The sequence below is a fragment of the Amphiprion ocellaris genome, chromosome 9 (assembly GCF_022539595.1).
Source record: "Amphiprion ocellaris isolate individual 3 ecotype Okinawa chromosome 9, ASM2253959v1, whole genome shotgun sequence".
Lineage (NCBI taxonomy): Eukaryota > Metazoa > Chordata > Actinopteri > Pomacentridae > Amphiprion > Amphiprion ocellaris.
In genome coordinates, this window is record NC_072774.1 from 1,320,746 (window position 1) to 1,339,151 (window position 18,406).

Sequence of the window (18,406 nt, forward strand, 5' to 3'; positions counted from 1 at the left end):
AAAAATTTTATGACCAAATGTCTCTCAGAATGTAAATTAATTTCTAAATGCATTAATTATTAATCAAACAATGAGGTTTTCTCCTCCTGACTGAATAATAAATGTGTTTTTTCCTCTGTTTTTATTTCATGCCGGCTGCCCCCCTGCCGCCCCCTCTGGCCACCTTGTGGAAGTGCAGTACTCTCCCAGCATGCTGACTGGTTACGGGGGAAGTCAATCACACCCAAACCCCGCCCATTCGAGGAACCTGTACTCACGTTGATTTTATTTTTCTGTTTTTTCTTTTTTTGTTAGAAAAAATGTATAGAAAAAAATGTTTAGTTTTCATATGAATGGACACTAATGAAAAAGAAACTAATCTGAATAAAGCGAATGCTAGGTGTGATAACTGAGTATTATTATGATTATTATTCTGATTATTCTGATGATGAAAAGCACTTACAGGAGCAGCTCTGATCCTTCCCCTCGTCTGTGTAAAGTGTTTTGAGGCAGACGCTGTCGTAGTTTTCTATTCTGACGTGTACCACCACTTTATTTTCACGTTTTTATATGAATATTGTTGTAGAAGAGGCACGTAGCAACACGACACTTTCTTTTATTTTCTGTGAATGGTTATGCAGTTGCTTCACTTGGTCTGATTTTTTTATTCCTATTATAATTATTCTGACTTTTTATAGGTGGATATTCTGTATTTTCCTTGTATGACCTGATCTGTATATCTCACTGTCTATAATATCTGAGTAATCATGAAAAAAAACAACAACCAGAGGGCTACAAAGAGAGCCTGTTCTAAAGGAATAAACAGAGAACTACAAATGGACTACAAATCCCATGAGAGCAGGAACATAGCAATATGCCCCTTGCTACTGGTGCTCAGTAGCCCTACCGTAACGAGCAATAAGAACAACTCTGTACAGATCTAAGGCTAAATGAGATCTCTCCAAGGTGTTCTGTGTATATATGGTTCCGTTTGAGATTTCATCGACTCCCTTCCTCCTCCTCTTCCTCCTCCTCTTCCTCCTCGTTAACCCTTGAATTGAGTTTCTATGGTTACCAATGCTCCTTTTGAATGGCATCCTTTTACACTCAAGAGTCTAATATAAATAAAAATAACTTCAATAACCCGACGCTGGTCTTGTCTCCCAAGTCAAGAAAAAATCTTCTAACATCTCTGAGTCACTTTTAACTTTTTATCTGGATATTTATAAAAATATGTATGAAATTTCAGCTTCATATATTTATATATATGGAGTTAAAATTGAATTTAAATTAAATAAAATATATTTTTATTTTATTTCAATTAAAATTCATTTTTAATCAATAACATTTTACTTTATTAAAACATTTTAAAATTTATTTTAAGTAATTTTTAATAGTAAAAATTATTTAAAATAAATTTTAACAAATGGACTTCCAGTGGCGCCACGATGAAGACGGCAGCCTAACGAGTCAGCTCCTGACTGATCTATCATTAACCCCCTTAAACCCAGGTGACTTAGAACCAAAGTGTTTTTAGGTAAATGAAAATGTCAGGGGAGAAGAAAAGGGTCTCAGTATGGCATTAGGAAGTAAAAAAAAGGACGCTGACACAGAAGATGCGGGCTGTAGCGACGAGGCTATGCTAGCAGAAACGTCACATTAGCCTCCATCCGCGACACCATAAGCGAAACCATGGTCAAAGCTATGTCTGGGAAGACACAAATCACAGACATATAGTGTTTGTTTTGACCAGGTCGAATCCCTTTACTTCCTTTTAAAAAAAAAAGTATTGTCAGCGGTTAAAGTGCTCTGAAATGACGGTTAGGACGTGGATGACTGAACGAGTTTTTATTGTTTTCTGAGTGACTAGTTTAAACAACGTGGTCTCAGTTTGTTCCGATGTATTTTATCAAATCCAGCTAATGTTGTGCTGCGTGTTGTTCTGATGGGAGGCTGCTGAGGGTCTGAGTGTTTCTGAGAACAAACCCGAGTTAAACCTGAAGTTCTGCTCTGGATCTGTTCCACTGAACACACAAACTAACACAACACAGCAGCGGACGTGCTTCTATGTTGTGGGTTTTCTTGGTGAGACAATAAATAGTTTTGTGACTCGTTCTTAACCAGGCAGCCTGTGTTAAATTGTGATTATCCCCAGTTGACATGGACGTGTTTCCTGAACAATCACCAGGTGTTAAACACCTGGCAGGATGACAGTGATCTATATGGATGAAGCAGAATGTTTGTCGAGCTGATCGGTAGCACAATGAGTAAAACGACGGTCTTGTAATTTTATCGCTGGATTACGTGGGTTCGAATCCTCTCACCTACTTGAAAAATACGTGTTTTTATTTCGGTCCGCACGTTTCTTTTTACTGTCTGTAGATGATATTTACATGGATATAGACTTTATTAAGTAGTGATGCCGACGTTTTTCGGCGAGGTTTCCTTTATCTGGTATCTTTATTTCACGTAAATCCAGGTCTGATCGTGACGAATCTGCGAACGAAACATCTGGAGACGGAAACTATCGCGGGTTAACCTGATCACCAGTTAAACTGGAACAACGGTAAGCTGCATATGACAAACCTACCAGAATCCTTCTTTATTTCCACCTTTAATCCGGACTGTTAACATTGTTTGAACACTGCTAGCATATAGCTAGCATATAGAGGACACTTACTGATTAAATCTGGCCTATTTTCATTTAAGAATGAGGTAGTCAGTCTACAGAACCTGAATGACAGCCACCTACATAAACAACCTGAGGGGACCCACCACTCTGAGGCCGGAACACCCCCCTATACAAGAGGCTCATGGACAGCCTCTTTATTGGAAGCACAGTTTTTATTCACTGTTTTTTCTCACTGTTGCAGCCGTTCTGCGCTTGTTCTTCATAGAAATTGTTTACTGTTCTGGATTGTGAGCACATGTCTGAGAGAACTCTGGTTAACACATGCATAACAAGGAATTTAAGGTTATCACTATTAATGTAAATGGTTTGACTAGTCCCATTAAGAGGAGTAGAATGATATCTAAGGTAAAGAGGGAGAAGGCACAAATCATATTTTGGCAAGAGACTCACTTAACAAGCCAAGAGCGTGAAGAGATGAAGAAAATGGGTTTTAGACACACTTACTATTCATCGTTCAAAACAGGATTCAAGAGAGGTGTAGCTATTCTGATGCCAAACTCTGTTCATTTTGAGCTTCTGTCAGAGACCAAAGATAAAGAGGGCAGGTTCATCATGGGGAACGCTAAATTAGATGATAAAGAGGTGACTTTGTAAAATGTTTATGCGCCTCCAGGTAGCAACAGAATGTTTTTTTTTTTTTTTTTTTAAAAACTCAAATTAATAGCATTCCAAACTGCTGGAGTTCTGATTTATGCTGGTGACTTCAACATGACCCTAAATCCAAGGCTGGACACGACTAACCAAAAAAGGAAAATCACCAACATTGAAAGATGGTTTAAAAGAAGAGTCCAAGATCTTGGCTTTATAGATGTCTGGAGAGATTTTTACAACCACGTCAGACAGTATACATTTTACTCAAATCGACATAATGCCTACTCAAGGACTGATTATTTTACTGATTATTATTTTATTAAAAAGGCAAAAACCCAAAGACTCCTAGAACTGCAAAAACAACTTCTGGATCTCGAACAACACAGTAAAAACAGGGATCCACAATTACTCCAGCAAATGAGGCCAATTAAAGAAGAAATTGATAAGATATATTGTGACGAAATAGAAAAAAAACTAAGATTTACAAAGCAGACATATGAGGCAGGTTCTAAAGCCTCCAAGATATTAGCCTGGAGGCTGGGAAAACAGCAAACACAAAATCAAGCCTACAAAATTAAAAATCCCATTACTAAAAAGGTAACATACAAACTAAAAGGAATACAAAAAGCATTCGAGAAATTTTACCAGGCTTTGTATACTCAGCCTACAACATTCAACGCTTGCGAGGTTGAAGAATTCCTGGATCAGCTGGACCTGCTCTCTCTTGGCAAAATGCAAAATGACAAACTAATTAAAGAAGTATCTCTGGGAGCAAGTGATAAGGCTATCTCCTCTCTGAAGTCCTGTAAATCTCCGGGGACTGATGAGAATGGTACAAATCACTCAGAGAACAATTAATACCAGTATTACAAAAGAGCTTCAATTACACCTTGAAGAAGGGAGTTCTACCCCCATCTTGGAGGGAGGCCACAATCTCAGTAATTCCAAAAGAGGGTAAGGACTTAACAGAATGCGGAGCATATAGACCCATTAGTGTCCTGAACCAGGATTATAAAATTTTTGCAGCTATTTTAACAAAAAGAATGGCGGAGACGATGCCCTTCCTGATTGATGAGGACCAATCTGGTTTCATCCAATGCAGGCAGACTCAGGACAATATAAGGAGGACCCTACATACCATTGAATATATAAAAAAGGAAAAACTTGGAGCAATCTTACTGAGTATGGATGCAGAGAAAGCATTCAACTCGGTGGGGTGGCAGTTCCTCTATAAAGTCATGGAAAAATTTGGTTTCCACGAGAAGTTCATCAATAGCATCAGAACATTATATACATCCCCTATGGCCAGAATCAAAGTAAATGGAGGTCTCTCCAGAACAATACACCTGCAGCGCGGCTGTCGCCAGGGCTGTCCAGCCAGCCCATTGCTCTTTAATCTATTTATTGAGCCACTTACTCCAGCCATTAGGCAAGACCTAGATTTAGAAGGTATCGTAATAAAAGAGACAGAGTATAAAATATGTATTTATGCAGACGACGTTTTAGTCAGTCTTAGAACCCAGAGTCTGGAGTTCCCAGGTTAAGGGATTTGTTGCAGACGTATGGAGCCTTGTCAGGCTATACTCTTAACATTGATAAGACACAAGCTCTGGTGTTGAACTTTACCCCATCACCAGATCTCAAAAATAAGTATAAATTTAACTGGGATTCTGCTTCTATTAAATATTTAGGCGTGACGTTAACAAAGGACAGATCTCAGATATATTCTGAAAACTACATGCATATTAATAGACACATAAAAGAGGACCTGGACAGATGGGTCCCTCTGCCCATGGATCTTGGTTACAGAATAATGGCGATAAAAACAAATATCTTGCCCAGACTACTTTACCTGTTTCAGTCTTTACCCATTCATATTCCAGACAATCAGTTTAGAGAATGGGACAAGGTGATTTCTCAGTTCATCTGGAACTGCAAAGCCCCTAGAGTGAAATACAAAACTCTGCAGTTGCTGAAACACGGTGGAGGGATGGGCTTACCGAACCTCAAAGACCATTATTTAGCAGCACAGATAAGGCCACTCATGCTCTGGTGTAACCGAGAATATGTTTCAAAACGGAAAGCCATGGAGCTGTCACTGTTAGATAGGCCTCTACAGAGCCTGCTTGGATGTCCATTGGCTGCTAAACAATATGATATCCAGAGCCAGTGGGTTAGGTCTTCTATAGATACCTGGTTCAATATAGTAAAACAACTTAACATTCAGAAAGAAACTGGAATCTTAACATGGCCAATATATGACCCAGACTTTAAAGCTGCTGGGGATGGAGGAGGGTTCATTCAGTGGGAGAGACAAGGTGTCATAGCACTGTGCCTAGTGGTCAATAACAGGGAACTTTTAGATTTTAAAACCACGTCGGACAGATTTGGTTTTACTTGACAGGATTTTTACAGATACATCCAACTCCATCTTTATTTTGATAAAAATGTTAAAGGACTCTTACCAAAAAATCTATCGGGTGTAACACAACTTTTCATCAGGGCCTATGTTAGAAGAATTATACTTACGTTCATTGTGGTTATCATTGAATGACTGTAAAGGTATCTCTATGCATATGTAAGCACTTCTTGTTGAGAAGTACATGTACATTTTAACTGTAATCTGTATGTACTCACAGTAGAAACATGAGAACAGGGTTGACATGTTCCATATGATAAGATAATGTAAGTGACACTATTCTCTGTTAATATATCTTATGCTAACGCATGATGCCGCCCCATGTTACATGACTGGTTGAAACTAAATAAAAGACGCAGAGGAGATACAGACTCTTCGGAGAAGGAAGGCTGCAGCAGCAGTGCATACAGTCTCTGTCTCCCCTTGCCGCAAGTAAAAGATCTGAGCTCGTGAGTACTGTCTTTCCTTCCTGTGCTGTGTGTTTACTTTTTGGGTTTAAACCCAACAGCCTACAATACAAAACTGTCCAGAAAGATTATTGAAGAGTTATGCAGGTACATAAAGGAATTAAGAGGCCACTCAACAAACTACATAAAGACAAAATGGGAAAAAGAACTGGGGATTGTAATTGCCCCTGAAAAATGGACAAACATAATTAACACACAACTCACAACTACTGCCTCACATACATGGAGGGATTTCTCATGGAAAAACTGCATTAGATATTTTATAACTCCAAAACAAAAGGCCAAACAGACTGGGACACAACCCAAATGCAGGAGAGGATGCAACCATTGTGAAGCAGATCATACACACATATTCTGGGGATGCTCTATTCTTAAACCCTTCAGGGACAGTGTTCATGGTGCCGTCAGAAAAATCCTGTCTTACGATACTGAATTCACTTGCATGTCATTTTATTTGGGGATATGGACACAAGCTTACCTAAAGGTGTCCAGTATCTCCTAAAAATCTTCATGGTAGCGAGTAAAAAGGCCATAACAAGGCGATGGCTCTGTGGGGAACCTCCTACTATTGACCAATGGGAAGCAATAATCACAAACATCCAGCGTATGGAACGCATGACTTTCAGTTTAAGACTCCAAAAGGATAAATACGATGCTCTCTGGGAAAAATGAGACACATACCTCACAACAAGAGGTGATAACCCACTTTGTTTCTGATAGATGGTTTAGAAAAACAATATTATTATCTTATGGACTCCAGTACTGTGCTCCAATCCTCTGTACCGTTGCTGCTCCCGACACTGTTACATATTTGTTCATGTCTGTATCTGCATCTTGTAAAGCTACTGTCTGTAAAAAATGTTCTTTGAAAAAATTAAAAAATAAAGTAAAAAAAAATTAAACAATACAAATTTAAAAATACAAATAAAATTTAAATATTAAATTTTTTCAAAAGTTAAATTTAATATTTAAAATTTAATACATTTTACCTTTAAGAAAATTAAAATTTTTATTTCAGTTAAAATTAAAATTAATTTTTAATTAATAAAATAAAATTGTATTTCATTTTAAAATAAAATACAAATTAAAATTTATTTTAAATAATTTCTAACGGTCCGTGTATTTATCTGGCAAGTGTAGAGCCAAACCACAAGAAGATTCTCAGAGGGCGGAGCCAGAGAGCAGTGATTGGTCAGACTGACTGAGAGCCAGAGAGCAGTGATTGGTCAGACCATAGATATACAGAAGACAGCGTGCTAGTATCTAGTCTGCTATATGTATCTATGGTTAGCACGTCTGCTAGCATCTCTGGCTGCTGTTGCTCTTGTTTTTGGAGTAAAACACGGTAAGAAGATAAATACTTCTAACCAGTAGCGTTGTTTTGTTGTACGTTAAGTCAGCGACTTGTGAAGAGTTGTGTTTTGTCGTGTTTGAGCAGTTGGTCTGTACGCGTTAGCTAGCTAAGCGGCTAAGTTAGCTAGCGGGCTAATTAACACAGGTGGCTAACTTACTGCTGAACACCTGTGTTAGTTGCTGCTGCAGCTGTCCTCATTATTAGAAGGAACTTCTCAACCTGTATTTCTCTGCTGTGTATTTTAGCTTTTAAAAGAAGTTATTCTACTTTAAGGTTAACTGAAACCCGTTGAGCTACACTGCAGTTTAACATTCAGCTGGTTTGACTTAAACCGCGCTTAACATTGTGCAATGTCTCCATAATTTCATTAAATTCCTTCTCTCTTCCACTGCTCAAGTTCAATCCAGTATATAAAGTGACATTAATAGTGAATAAACTAACAACCAGCCATTGTATTTATTTATTACTGCACGTATTTGTAGTAAAACATGAGATGAAACATCCTACTTTTGGATCTAGAACTGCACAAGTCGTTCATTTTCAGTCACCTGATGAGTTAAACTCCCCTTTTTATGTGAGGTTGAAGCAGAAAGTCTGAGTTAACAAAGAAAGTTGTTTATAATTTGTGATACCTGTTATCTCTGGCTGAGGCTTTAGTTTTTGTTGAGCTGATTTACACGTAGAAACTTTGCTCAGGAATATTTCTCAGTAGCTCAGAGGACAGGCTGCTTTTTACACAACCTTGTAAGAGAATGTCTGTCAATGCTTTCAGCAGAATTTAGAAACACAACACTTCCTGAACAGATATTTTGAGGCTGTGAGGTTGAACGTTTGAGAGTCTATCAGTGTGTTTGTTTGTGGTCTTTCTGTTTCTAGGTAGAAGCTGAATTAGTGAGGATGACTCCTGCTCCTGTCATCTCTAAGCTCCTCACACATCTTTACCTGCACATGAGGAAAATCACTCCTGTAGAATGCAGGTATGTTTGTCATTATTATAAAAAGATGTTGCCTGGTGACCTGTCAGAAACCCATCATACAGAGTCAGCCATTTCACATATTTGTATATTTATGTATGAAGCTAAAATTAAATTTAAATAAAATATATTTAATTTTTATTTAAATGTTATTTAATTAGCAACATAAAATTGTATTTTCTCATAATTAAAATGAAGCAATTATTAAAGATTATTTATAAATAAAAAAATTTAAATAATAAAATTTTAAAAATCCAAATAATAGTTAAAGTAATTTCTTTAAGTACAGTCACAGCCACAATACTAAACAAATTCTAGGAAAAAACATTAAAAACTTAAAACTGATTGGTTCCATAAAAATAAGACATTTTAAGTATTGTTTTGTTAGTTTTTCTTGTAAACAATAAACAAAAAAATGTAATTTGTATTTGTTTGTGTCTACATATTTTTATTAAAAATGTTAAATTTTTGAAATTCAACATTTTTTAAAAAAATGTTTTGATATTTGTCGTTCATTTCTAATAAATTGAAAATTTTATTAGAATTTTAATAATATTGAATAAAATTTAAAATGGTAAAATTACAAAAAACTAAATTAGCTGCTAAATCATTTTATTTATATATATATATATATATATAGAGAGAGAGAGAGAGAGAGAGAGAGAGAGAGAGAGAGAGAGAGAGAGAGAGAGAGAGAGAGAGAGAGAGAGAGAGAGAGAGAGAGAGAGAGAGAGAGAGAGAGAGAGAGAGAGAGAGAGAGAGAGAGAGAGAGAGAGAGAGAGAGAGAGAGAGAGAGAGAGAGAGAGAGAGAGAGAGAGAGAGAGAGAGAGAGAGAGAGAGAGCCCCCTATGACAGACTGTTACCTGTCCAGGTGTCGCCTTCCTTCACCTGAGTCATCTGGGATAGACTCCAGCCCCCCTGCGACTGATGAGGATTAAGCAGTGTATAGATAATGGATGGAATACTGGACAGTAGATTAATGATCCCTGATTATTGAGGCTCATATTTACAGAAAACACGTCAGAGCTTTGGACTGAAATATAAATAAGTTTTAATATCAGGAACCTCTGAGTTAGTCACTAGTGTGTTTCTGGTTTGGGATATGCATAGATCAACAGGAACAAACAGAGGTTATTAAATACAGTCAGAGCCGCCGTTTCTGCACCTTTTTACACAAAAATAAACTTTAACTAAGAGGAGTTTTACTGTAGAGCTGCAACGATCATCGATTTACTGTCAACTAGTTCATTAATCGTCAGTTTGAGTCATTTTTTTAATTTAAAAAATATAAATTCTCTAATTGCAGCTTGTTTTTTTCCTTCTCTGCTAAATATTTCTGTACAAAACAAGACATTGATTCACATTTTTCACATTTCTGACATTTGAGACAAAAAAACTCGAAAAACAACCATTAGCTGCAGCCCTGATGGCAGAATTAAATACATCAACTTTTCATGTTTTCACAATCATATAATCCTTAGTTTTATCTGTTCCAGTCTTTAGATTTATAGTTTATCAAATATTTGAAGTGTTTACAGGTGAAATAATTCATTGATTTGTCAAGTAACTGAAGCACGTATTTATAAGATTAACTTTCACATTTTTTGGGTTATTTTTAATCTGGGATTTTGGGAAATACTGACCTTTTTAACATTTTCTGACTTTTTAGAGACCAAATTAATTAATCGACAGTAAAACTACTTGTTAGTTGCAGCTCTTGTCGGTTTAAACAAACATGACGTCGGCTTCTATTTCCATCAGCTTCGGCAAACGATAATAATAAAAAGTGAAATAAAAGCCGGCAGTGTGTCCATTGAGGTGGATCACTGGACTTTAAATCTCTAAAAACTGGATTATTTTTGTGCAGTAAACTGATTAAAACCTGCAGAAACGGCAGTGTGGTCCTTCAACGCCTCACACGGCGATGCCTTCAGGTACCTGTAGGAGACAGAGACAGACGACATCCAGCTGCAGTGCATAGAGTTAGAGAGGCCGTCCGGTTATAAAGTGTCATCAGACGAACCCAGTCAGGTTCTCGTCCCAGTGTTCAAACTAAAAGGAGAATTCGCCGCAGGAACTCAGAATATTACAGCTGTTTCTGCAGCTGCAACGGCCGTTAGCGGGCAAATAAAAACATTTAAAAACTAATAAATGTGGGGACTGAATGCAGAAAAACTAAAGTATTCCGGAAATTCGCTCAGTCACGACTGATTAATGAACATTTTTCTCGTTTTTTAGAGTCCTTAAAGTGTTTGTCTTTAAAAGTTTGAGGAAACAAAACTGCTAAAAAATGCCTAAAAAGACCCAAATACCATCAAAAAAATAACCAAAACAAGTCCAAAATGACTAAAACTATCCTAAAATGAGTCCAAAATGACTCAGGTTTATCCAAAATTGACATAATTTAGACAAATTTTTAGGACTTTTAGAAAGGTTATAGTCATTTGGGACTATTGTTGGGTAATTGTTGACCAGATTTATGTCATTGTTGACACATTTACAGTCTAGGTTTTGCAGCTGGAAGCAGAACAGAGCACACACGTTATTTTATCAGATTAATGAACATTTTTCTTATTTTTTAGTCCTTTAAATGTTTGTTTTGCAGCCCTGTCACCATTTTTCAACAGCTAAACGTGAGATTAAATGTAACTTCTGTGTGATTTTTAAAACTAAGGAACTAAATGTGACCTTTTTTGACATAAAAGCAGCAAAATATGCTGAAAAATTAGACGTTTGCGTCTCCAGAAGCAGAACAATGGAGGTTTGTCATGTTAGAATATACAGTTGAGCTCATAAGTTTACATCCCGGCAGAATAAGTAAAATATTCTTTAATAAAAATATGAATGATCAGAACAAATACAACCTGTGTGACAATAAATAACTCTGACTGCTAACCCTAAATGAAAGAAAAGTTTTTCTATGATTAAACACATTTTCTATTTTAAAAAAGGACAATATTTCACTATTTTTGCCAGCAAATGTAAGTTTATGAGCACAACTGTACGGCAAAAAGAAGATAAATAAAAGTCACCTGAAGTCCTGTCAGAGTTTAACCATTAGATTTAGAGCTTCTTTCTTCTATAAATGAGGTTCTACTGGAAACGTTCCTGCAGCTAAAAGCTCAGCGTCGCCCTAAAACGAGTTCCTGCAGCGGAAAGCGGCTTCAAAACGTACCGAGAGTCGGGTGGAAAACGCAGCAACACTTTAACAGTTGAGCAGCTGTTGAGAGTAAAACGCCTCCCCTGCTTCTCTTTGGGTTTTCCTCTGTGGAGATTATTTTAGTGCATTCCCTGAAGACATTTTTCCTTAAAACGAGGTGTTTGTTTAAAAAATAAAACAAAAAGAAAAAGTCTGTCATTTTCCCAGAGGAGTTCTTCTTCTTCCATCATGCTACTCGGAGTCACTTCCTGTCCGGAGGCGTCACTTCCTGTCGGCGTTCAGCCACGAGCCGTCCTCCTCCACTTCCCTCCGGACCACCAGCAGCATCTCTGCAACGTCCTGAGAAAGCTGTTCGCTGAGAAACGTCCTGGAAGTGAAAAAAAAAAAAAAAAACTTTATTAGAATAATCACAATAATAATAAGAAAAACCCTCAGAGAGCTCAGTCCTCCTCCAAGGCCGCTCAGTCCTCCTCCAAGGCCGCTCAGTCCTCCTCCAAGGCCGCCCAGTCCTCCTCCAAGGCTGGGGGAATGAGCAGCCTTGGAGGAATACTGTTCTCTGAGGGCTTTTCTAGTTTTAGAAAAGCAGCTTTTTTCCTATTTATTTATTTTTTTTAAGAAATGCAGCTTCTTTTCTATTTTTTTTTTTTTTTTAAAGAAATGCAGCATTTTTTTCGTTTTAAAAATGCAGCGCAGATTTTTTTTTTTAAAGAAAGGCAGCATTTCATTTTTATTTTTTTTAGAAATGGACCATTTTATTTTTCTTTCAGAAATGCAGCATGTTTTCTTTTTTTTTAGAAATACAGCAATTTTTTTAAGGAACAGCTTTTAACTCATTTGAGACACATTTCAGACACCTTTCAAGACATTTTGGGTCCTTTTGGACATTTTTCAGTCCTTCAGTCAAGTTTCAAGTCAGCTTAGACAATTTTGAGTCCCTTTGGACAGCTTTTAACTCATTTTGGACAGGTTTAACGTCATCAATCTTGAGTTGATTTATTGATTTTTTTTTTTTTTTAAGGATTTTTGTGTAAATATTGAGGATTTTTGATAAAAAGTTGAAAACTGGACCAGATGAGTCTAAAAGCGATGAATAAAATGAACCCTAAAGGGACCAGTGAGCTGTGATCTGATCCTAGAGACAAACAAACAAATGATGTAAGACCCATGTGACACAGGTTCTGGTTCCGTACCCGAGTTCTGCTTCTCCCCCGATGCAGACCGGACTCTTCAGCTTGGAGTCCAGGTTGTAGTACTGACCGTTCACCTGCCGGACCGCCAGCCAATGGCGGCGCCTCAGAGGCAGCGAGACGATCCCGAGAGAGACCCGAGACGGGACGTTGAGGATGAAGCCCTGGACCTTCGACATGACCAGACTCTGAACCGTCCTGCAGTCAAATAGGAGGAATTAAATCTGTCTGTTAGTTTCAGAAGGTTTTTCCTGATAAATGAACCGACAAGAGTCAGAATTTATCAAAACAAAGTCATGTTAGACTTTTTTTCTGTCATTTTGGACTCAATTTGGACAAACGTAGGTCATTTTGGACGGATTTCACCTCATTTTGGACAAATTGTAGGAATTTTAGATCAGCTTTAATCATTTTGGACTCGTTTTGGTTATTTTTTGGGCCCATTTTGGGCATTTTTTAGCAGTTTTGTTTACTTGAACTTTTCTAAAGTTCATAAAAATTGTCTGAATTGTGTCAAAATGAGGTGAAATCCATCCAAAATGACTCAAGTTTATCCAAAACTCATTAAAAATAACAGAAAAAAGTCTAAAATGATTCAAATGTGTCCAAAAAAAAGTCAAATTGTGTCCTCAATGAGTGCAACGTTCTCAAAATGACTCAAAATGAGTCTAAAATGACATTTTGGACTAATATTGGGTCATTCTGGACTATTTTTAATGCATTTGGGACAAGTTTTAGCCATTTGGGACACATTCTAGAAAAGCTCAAGTAAACAAAACTACTGTTTTGAGAATGCTGTTTTTTTTTTCCTATCATTAGTATTACTTTTTATTAAGGTCTGTGTATTGTTTGATTATGTCTTATCTTTGCTATCTGCATGTAAGTTTTTTCTTTTCAATCTACTGTCTACACTGTCTTTGCTCTTTAACCTTTTAACTTTTCTGTTGTGTGGCCTTGTCCTGTGTCATTTTAACATCTACCTGCCCTGGGACTACGGATGAAAATTAGCCCTCGAGGCTAAATCTGGCATATTTACACGTGGACATTTCTTGACTCATGTTGATTAATATGCACTGTCCCATCTTAAATAAATAAATAAATAAATAAATTGAGCACACATTTTAGACTTTTTTCTGTCATTTTAGATCAACTTTGGCTAAACTTGAGTCATTTTGGACGGATTTCACCTCATTTTGGACACAATTTAGACAATTTTTATGAACTTTAGAAAAGTTCAAGTAAACAAAACTGTTAACAAAATGCCCAAAATCACATTAAAAAAATAACCGAAACGAGTTCAAAATGACTATAACTGATCTAAAATCCCTAAAATTTGTCCAAAATGAGGTGAAATCCGTCCCAAATGACTAAAACTTGTCCAGAATGCATTAAAAATAGTCCAGAATGACCCAAAATTATAGCTTTGTTTACTTGAATTTTCCTAAAATTCCTAGAATTTGTCTAAATTGCGTCAGAAATAACTCGTTTATCCAAAATTGATCCAAAATGACAGAAAAAAGTCTAAAATGACTAGAAAATTTTCAAAATAAAGTCAAATTGTGTCCTCAATGTCTACAATGTTCTGAAAATGATTCAAAATGAGTCTAAAATGACATTTTAGACTCATTTTGGGTCATTCTGGACTATTTTTAATGCATTTTGGACAAGTTTTATACATTTGGGACAGATTTCACCTCATTTTGGACACATTTTGGACAAATTTTAGGAATTTTAGAAAAATTCAAGTAAACAAAACTACTATTCTGACAACGTTGCAGTCCTTGAGGACATAATCTGACTTTATTTTGGACACATTTGAGTCATTTTAGACCTATTTTCTGTCATTTTGGATAAACGAGTCATTTCCGACGCAATTTAAACAAATTTTATGAATTTTAGAAAAGTTCAAGTAAACAAAACTAAAATTTTGGGTCATTCTGGACTGTTTTCAATGCATTCTGGACAATATTTAGTCATTTGGGATGGATTTAACCTACTTTTGGACACATTTTTGACACACTTTAGGGATTTATCTTAAATCCAGATGATGGATGGATGATTCCCACTCACCTGCGTTTGTCCCACCACACCGCCGCCAGCTCTCGGCTCTGCAGCGCCGCCATGATGACGTTGACGTCATAGTTTCCGGTACCGAGCACCGAGCGGTGAGGGTTCACCACACACTGGGGCGCCAACCTGCAGAGATTTAAAACAAAAAGTCCTCTCAGTTTGAATCCCACTGCTGGGGGGACGTGGGAAGCTCCTCTCTGCCAGAATCATTGTCATTTTCCATCTCCACGGTCCGGCCTCCTCCCACACAATCATCCATTTAGCGGCACTGCATTTCTCCGCTTTGCTCTAATAAATGTGTTTTGTTTGTCAGAAGCATCGTGACTCATCCCGTCTCGTGTTTAGAGGCTGAAAACAGCAGCTAGACTGAACACAATAAATGCTGCTGTCTGAAAGCTCAGCACTGCTCTTCTACCCTGCAGGTAAATATTAGATTCAAAACACCGAGGTGTTACAGTAGATACTGGTTTACCCCAGAAAGAGCCACCACAGCACCACAAGTTAAGATAATTCTTTGACATCTTGACTGTGTTAATCCTGTAAGACCCAAATATAGAAAAAAATAGAAAAAAAAACCCCAACAAAAATTTTATATATATATATATATAAAAACCCATATATATATATATATATACACACACACACACACGCACAAATATAGAATGAAATGAGCAAAAAATAAAAGATATTTTAAAAATTGCAAGTTTTTTTATATATATATATATATATACACACACACACACACGCACAAATATAGAAGGAAATGAGCAAAAAATAAAAGATATTTTAAAAATTGCAATTTTTACATATATATATATATATATATATATATATATACATAAAAGTGGTGGGACGCGATTAAATAATTGAATCTAATTAATTACATGTTTTGTAATTAATTAATCACAATTAATTGCAGTTCTCTCAAATAGCAATATTTGACACAATAAGTGAAGTTTTTCAATTCCAATAAAATTGTGGTTGACAGTTGAATCAATGAATAGACATATACGTGTTTATAATTTAAAATTTATTTTAAAAAAGGAAAATGGGACATATAGAAAAAAGTGATTTTGATGACTTAAAGCCTGAATTTACTTGTTTTTTCCACTGTATGGCACATAAAATCAGCATAAGTAGTTCAAGGAGCTTCAGAAAGTTGAAAATCCAGAGATTCATTCTGTTTTCATCTTTTCTGGGTCTGATAAATGGTGGAATTTTGATGGTTCTTTTTATAGGAATATCAATTTTTATTTATGTAATTTTTTTATAAACAAAAAGTTTATAATTAAGTTATTAAAAGAGATATTTTTGTTGTTTAGGTTATTCCTCCTCCAAGGAGGCAGAGCCTCGATGGAATAAAAACTTAAACCACAAAAATGTTTCATTTCTATTTATCTGCATTTTTCATCTGTCTGCTACATTCACAGATTACTGCAAATCTAAGTGCAATTACAGTGATTTTATTCAACATTTTAAGACTTTCTGTAAACTCAAGCTCTGTCTAGAAAAGTGGTCTATTATGGGATGGCTACACCATTAGCCGTTAGCATGACTCGTAGCTAACGTTAGCTCTGGTGCTAACAGCAATATGTTTTACATTGAGGTGATACCGTCGGCTTGAAGTGACGCAGTGATCAGAAAACTCTTTGTTGTACAGTTTACACACAACCAGGCTTTTATCCAAGCTGCCATCAGGAAGATTTTTAAAAGGAAACTTTCTGTCCAACAAGCTCAATCTGGTCTTCCTTCACTGTTCCCCAGTGCCCGACTTCACTCAGTACTTCCTGTGCTTCTTCTTCATGGCTACAAACAGACTTTAGGTTCATTACCGCCACCTACTGGGCTGGAATGTTCATCAGTTACCAGAAATGAGGGAACTGAGGGTGCAAGTTGTCGTTGTAATTAATTAATGAAAATTAACGCGTTAAAGTCCCAGCCCTTATACACACACACACACACACACACACACACATATATATATATAAAATTGAAAGGAATATTTAAAAAAACATAAAACTAAGGTTGTATTTCAGTGAGTTTTACAGGTTTAAGGACATTGAACAAAAATATAAACTCAACTCTTGTTTCTGCTCCCATTTTTCATGAGCTGAACTCAAGGATCTGAGACTTCTATGAACACAAAAGGTCTCTCTCAACTTTCTCTCAACTATTGTTCACAATTTTGTCTAATTCTGTGTTGGTGAGCACTAATCCATCCTCCTCACAGGTGTGGCAGATCAAGATGCTGATTGGACAGCTGATTATTGCACAGATGTGCCTCAGGCTGGCCACAGTAAAAGGACACTAAATGTGCAGTTTTTACTGTATATTATTGGGGATCAGAAAACCAGTCAGTACCTGGTGAGACCATTTGCCTCACAGTGCAGCACATCTCCTTGGCAGAGAGCTGATCAGGTTGCTGATTGTAGAATGTTCTTGAGTTAAATTTTTTTTAAAGAGAAAACAGTCACATTTTTCCGATTAATTAATATTTTTTGGTTTCTTTCCTCCTCTGTGACAGTAAAGTGAAGATCTTTGGACTAAACCAGACATTTGTCATCTTGTAAACACATTTTTCACCATTTTCTGACCAAACAGCTGATTTAAACATATTAAAAATAATTACTAACTACATCCCTAGTGACTGAGAAACTACTTTTAGACTAAAACTAGTAAAATCCAGCCTAAGAGTTGAGATATTTGCAGTTTAAATGCTCCTGTTGTTGCTCTGGAACACTCCCAGCCTCCCCTCCACACACACCGACCCTCCGGACGAACGCGAGCCGCACCGTTTGCAGATGTCGTCGGCCGTCTCCTTGGTGAACACCCGCTCCTGGAGCACGTTGTTCAGGGCATGGATCGCGCACAGCTCCAGTCGTTGCTTCTCATGGAACACCTCTCCTTCGCTCATGCTAAAGCTAAAGAAAAGGAAGAACAAGAAAAAAAGAAAAAAAGAAAACGAAGAAGCAGCGTTAGCAGCTAGCATGCTAACAGCTAGCTGGAACTTTAGCTAACGGCTAGCTGCTAACAGCTAACTGTTAGCTAAAGTTCCACCTAGCTGTTAGCATGCTAGTTAGCAGTTAGCATGCTAGTTAGCATGCTAACAGCTAGCTGGAACTTCAGCCTAACGGCGGCGGCTACACCGACAAGAGCTCCGGTTTTAGCGAAGAGTTTAACTGCCGACAGTTTGAAAAACCGGAGAATTATCCCCCGAGCGGCGGGTAAAAGAAGCCACCGACCTGCTGATGAAGCGGTTCTCCGGTAAACTGATGCTGGGGCGGACAGCTACATCCAGGAAGCGCTGCTGCTGCTGCTGCTGCTGTTGTTGGTGGTGGTGGTGTGGTGGTGGTGTTGTTGTTGTTGTTGTCGTCACGCCCGTTTACAGACTCACAGCAGCTGGGAAGGGAAACTTCCACTTTAACCTTATCTGGCCGGACGGGTTCAGTGCTACCCGGGTGAGAGGAGCGTTAGTTACCGCTAACTAAATAACTAACTAACCAGCGAGTTGTA

At 37.2% G+C, this 18,406-nt stretch overlaps 2 protein-coding genes across 4 annotated transcripts in view; one reads left to right on the forward strand and one right to left on the reverse strand.

The window, feature by feature from the left end:
* The window catches only part of ttyh1 (tweety family member 1), a 41,230-nt gene extending 40,103 nt beyond the window's left edge, over nt 1-1,127 (forward strand). For all 3 annotated transcript variants that reach the window (XM_055013554.1, XM_055013555.1, XM_055013556.1), the window contains one exon: nt 179-1,127. In XM_055013554.1, coding sequence (XP_054869529.1) covers nt 179-262 — 84 coding nt within the window. In that variant the 3' untranslated portion in view covers nt 263-1,127. The remainder of the gene's footprint in view (nt 1-178) is intronic.
* Nucleotides 1,128-9,510: 8,383 nt separating this feature from the next.
* josd2 (Josephin domain containing 2) lies at nt 9,511-18,406 on the reverse strand. The gene is made up of 5 exons (XM_055013939.1): nt 18,136-18,406; nt 17,686-17,814; nt 14,894-15,019; nt 12,827-13,021; nt 9,511-12,003 (listed from the first exon to the last, which is right to left on the reverse strand). The coding sequence occupies exons 2-5, from the start codon at nt 17,805-17,807 to the stop codon at nt 11,898-11,900; spliced, it is 549 nt and encodes a 182-aa protein (XP_054869914.1). The 5' UTR covers nt 17,808-17,814; nt 18,136-18,406; the 3' UTR covers nt 9,511-11,897.

Bases quoted from the DNA above. Each gene is read 5' to 3' on its own strand.
- josd2 (XM_055013939.1), bottom strand. From the start codon at position 17,807: ATGAGCGAAGGAGAGGTGTTCCATGAGAAGCAACGACTGGAGCTGTGC. The intron at 15,020-17,685 runs GTGCGGCTCGCG...AAATCTCTGCAG, and splicing joins GCCGACGACATCTGCAAACG to GTTGGCGCCCCAGTGTGTGG. The intron at 12,004-12,826 runs GTACGGAACCAG...TTTCACTTCCAG, and splicing joins GGGGGAGAAGCAGAACTCGG to GACGTTTCTCAGCGAACAGC.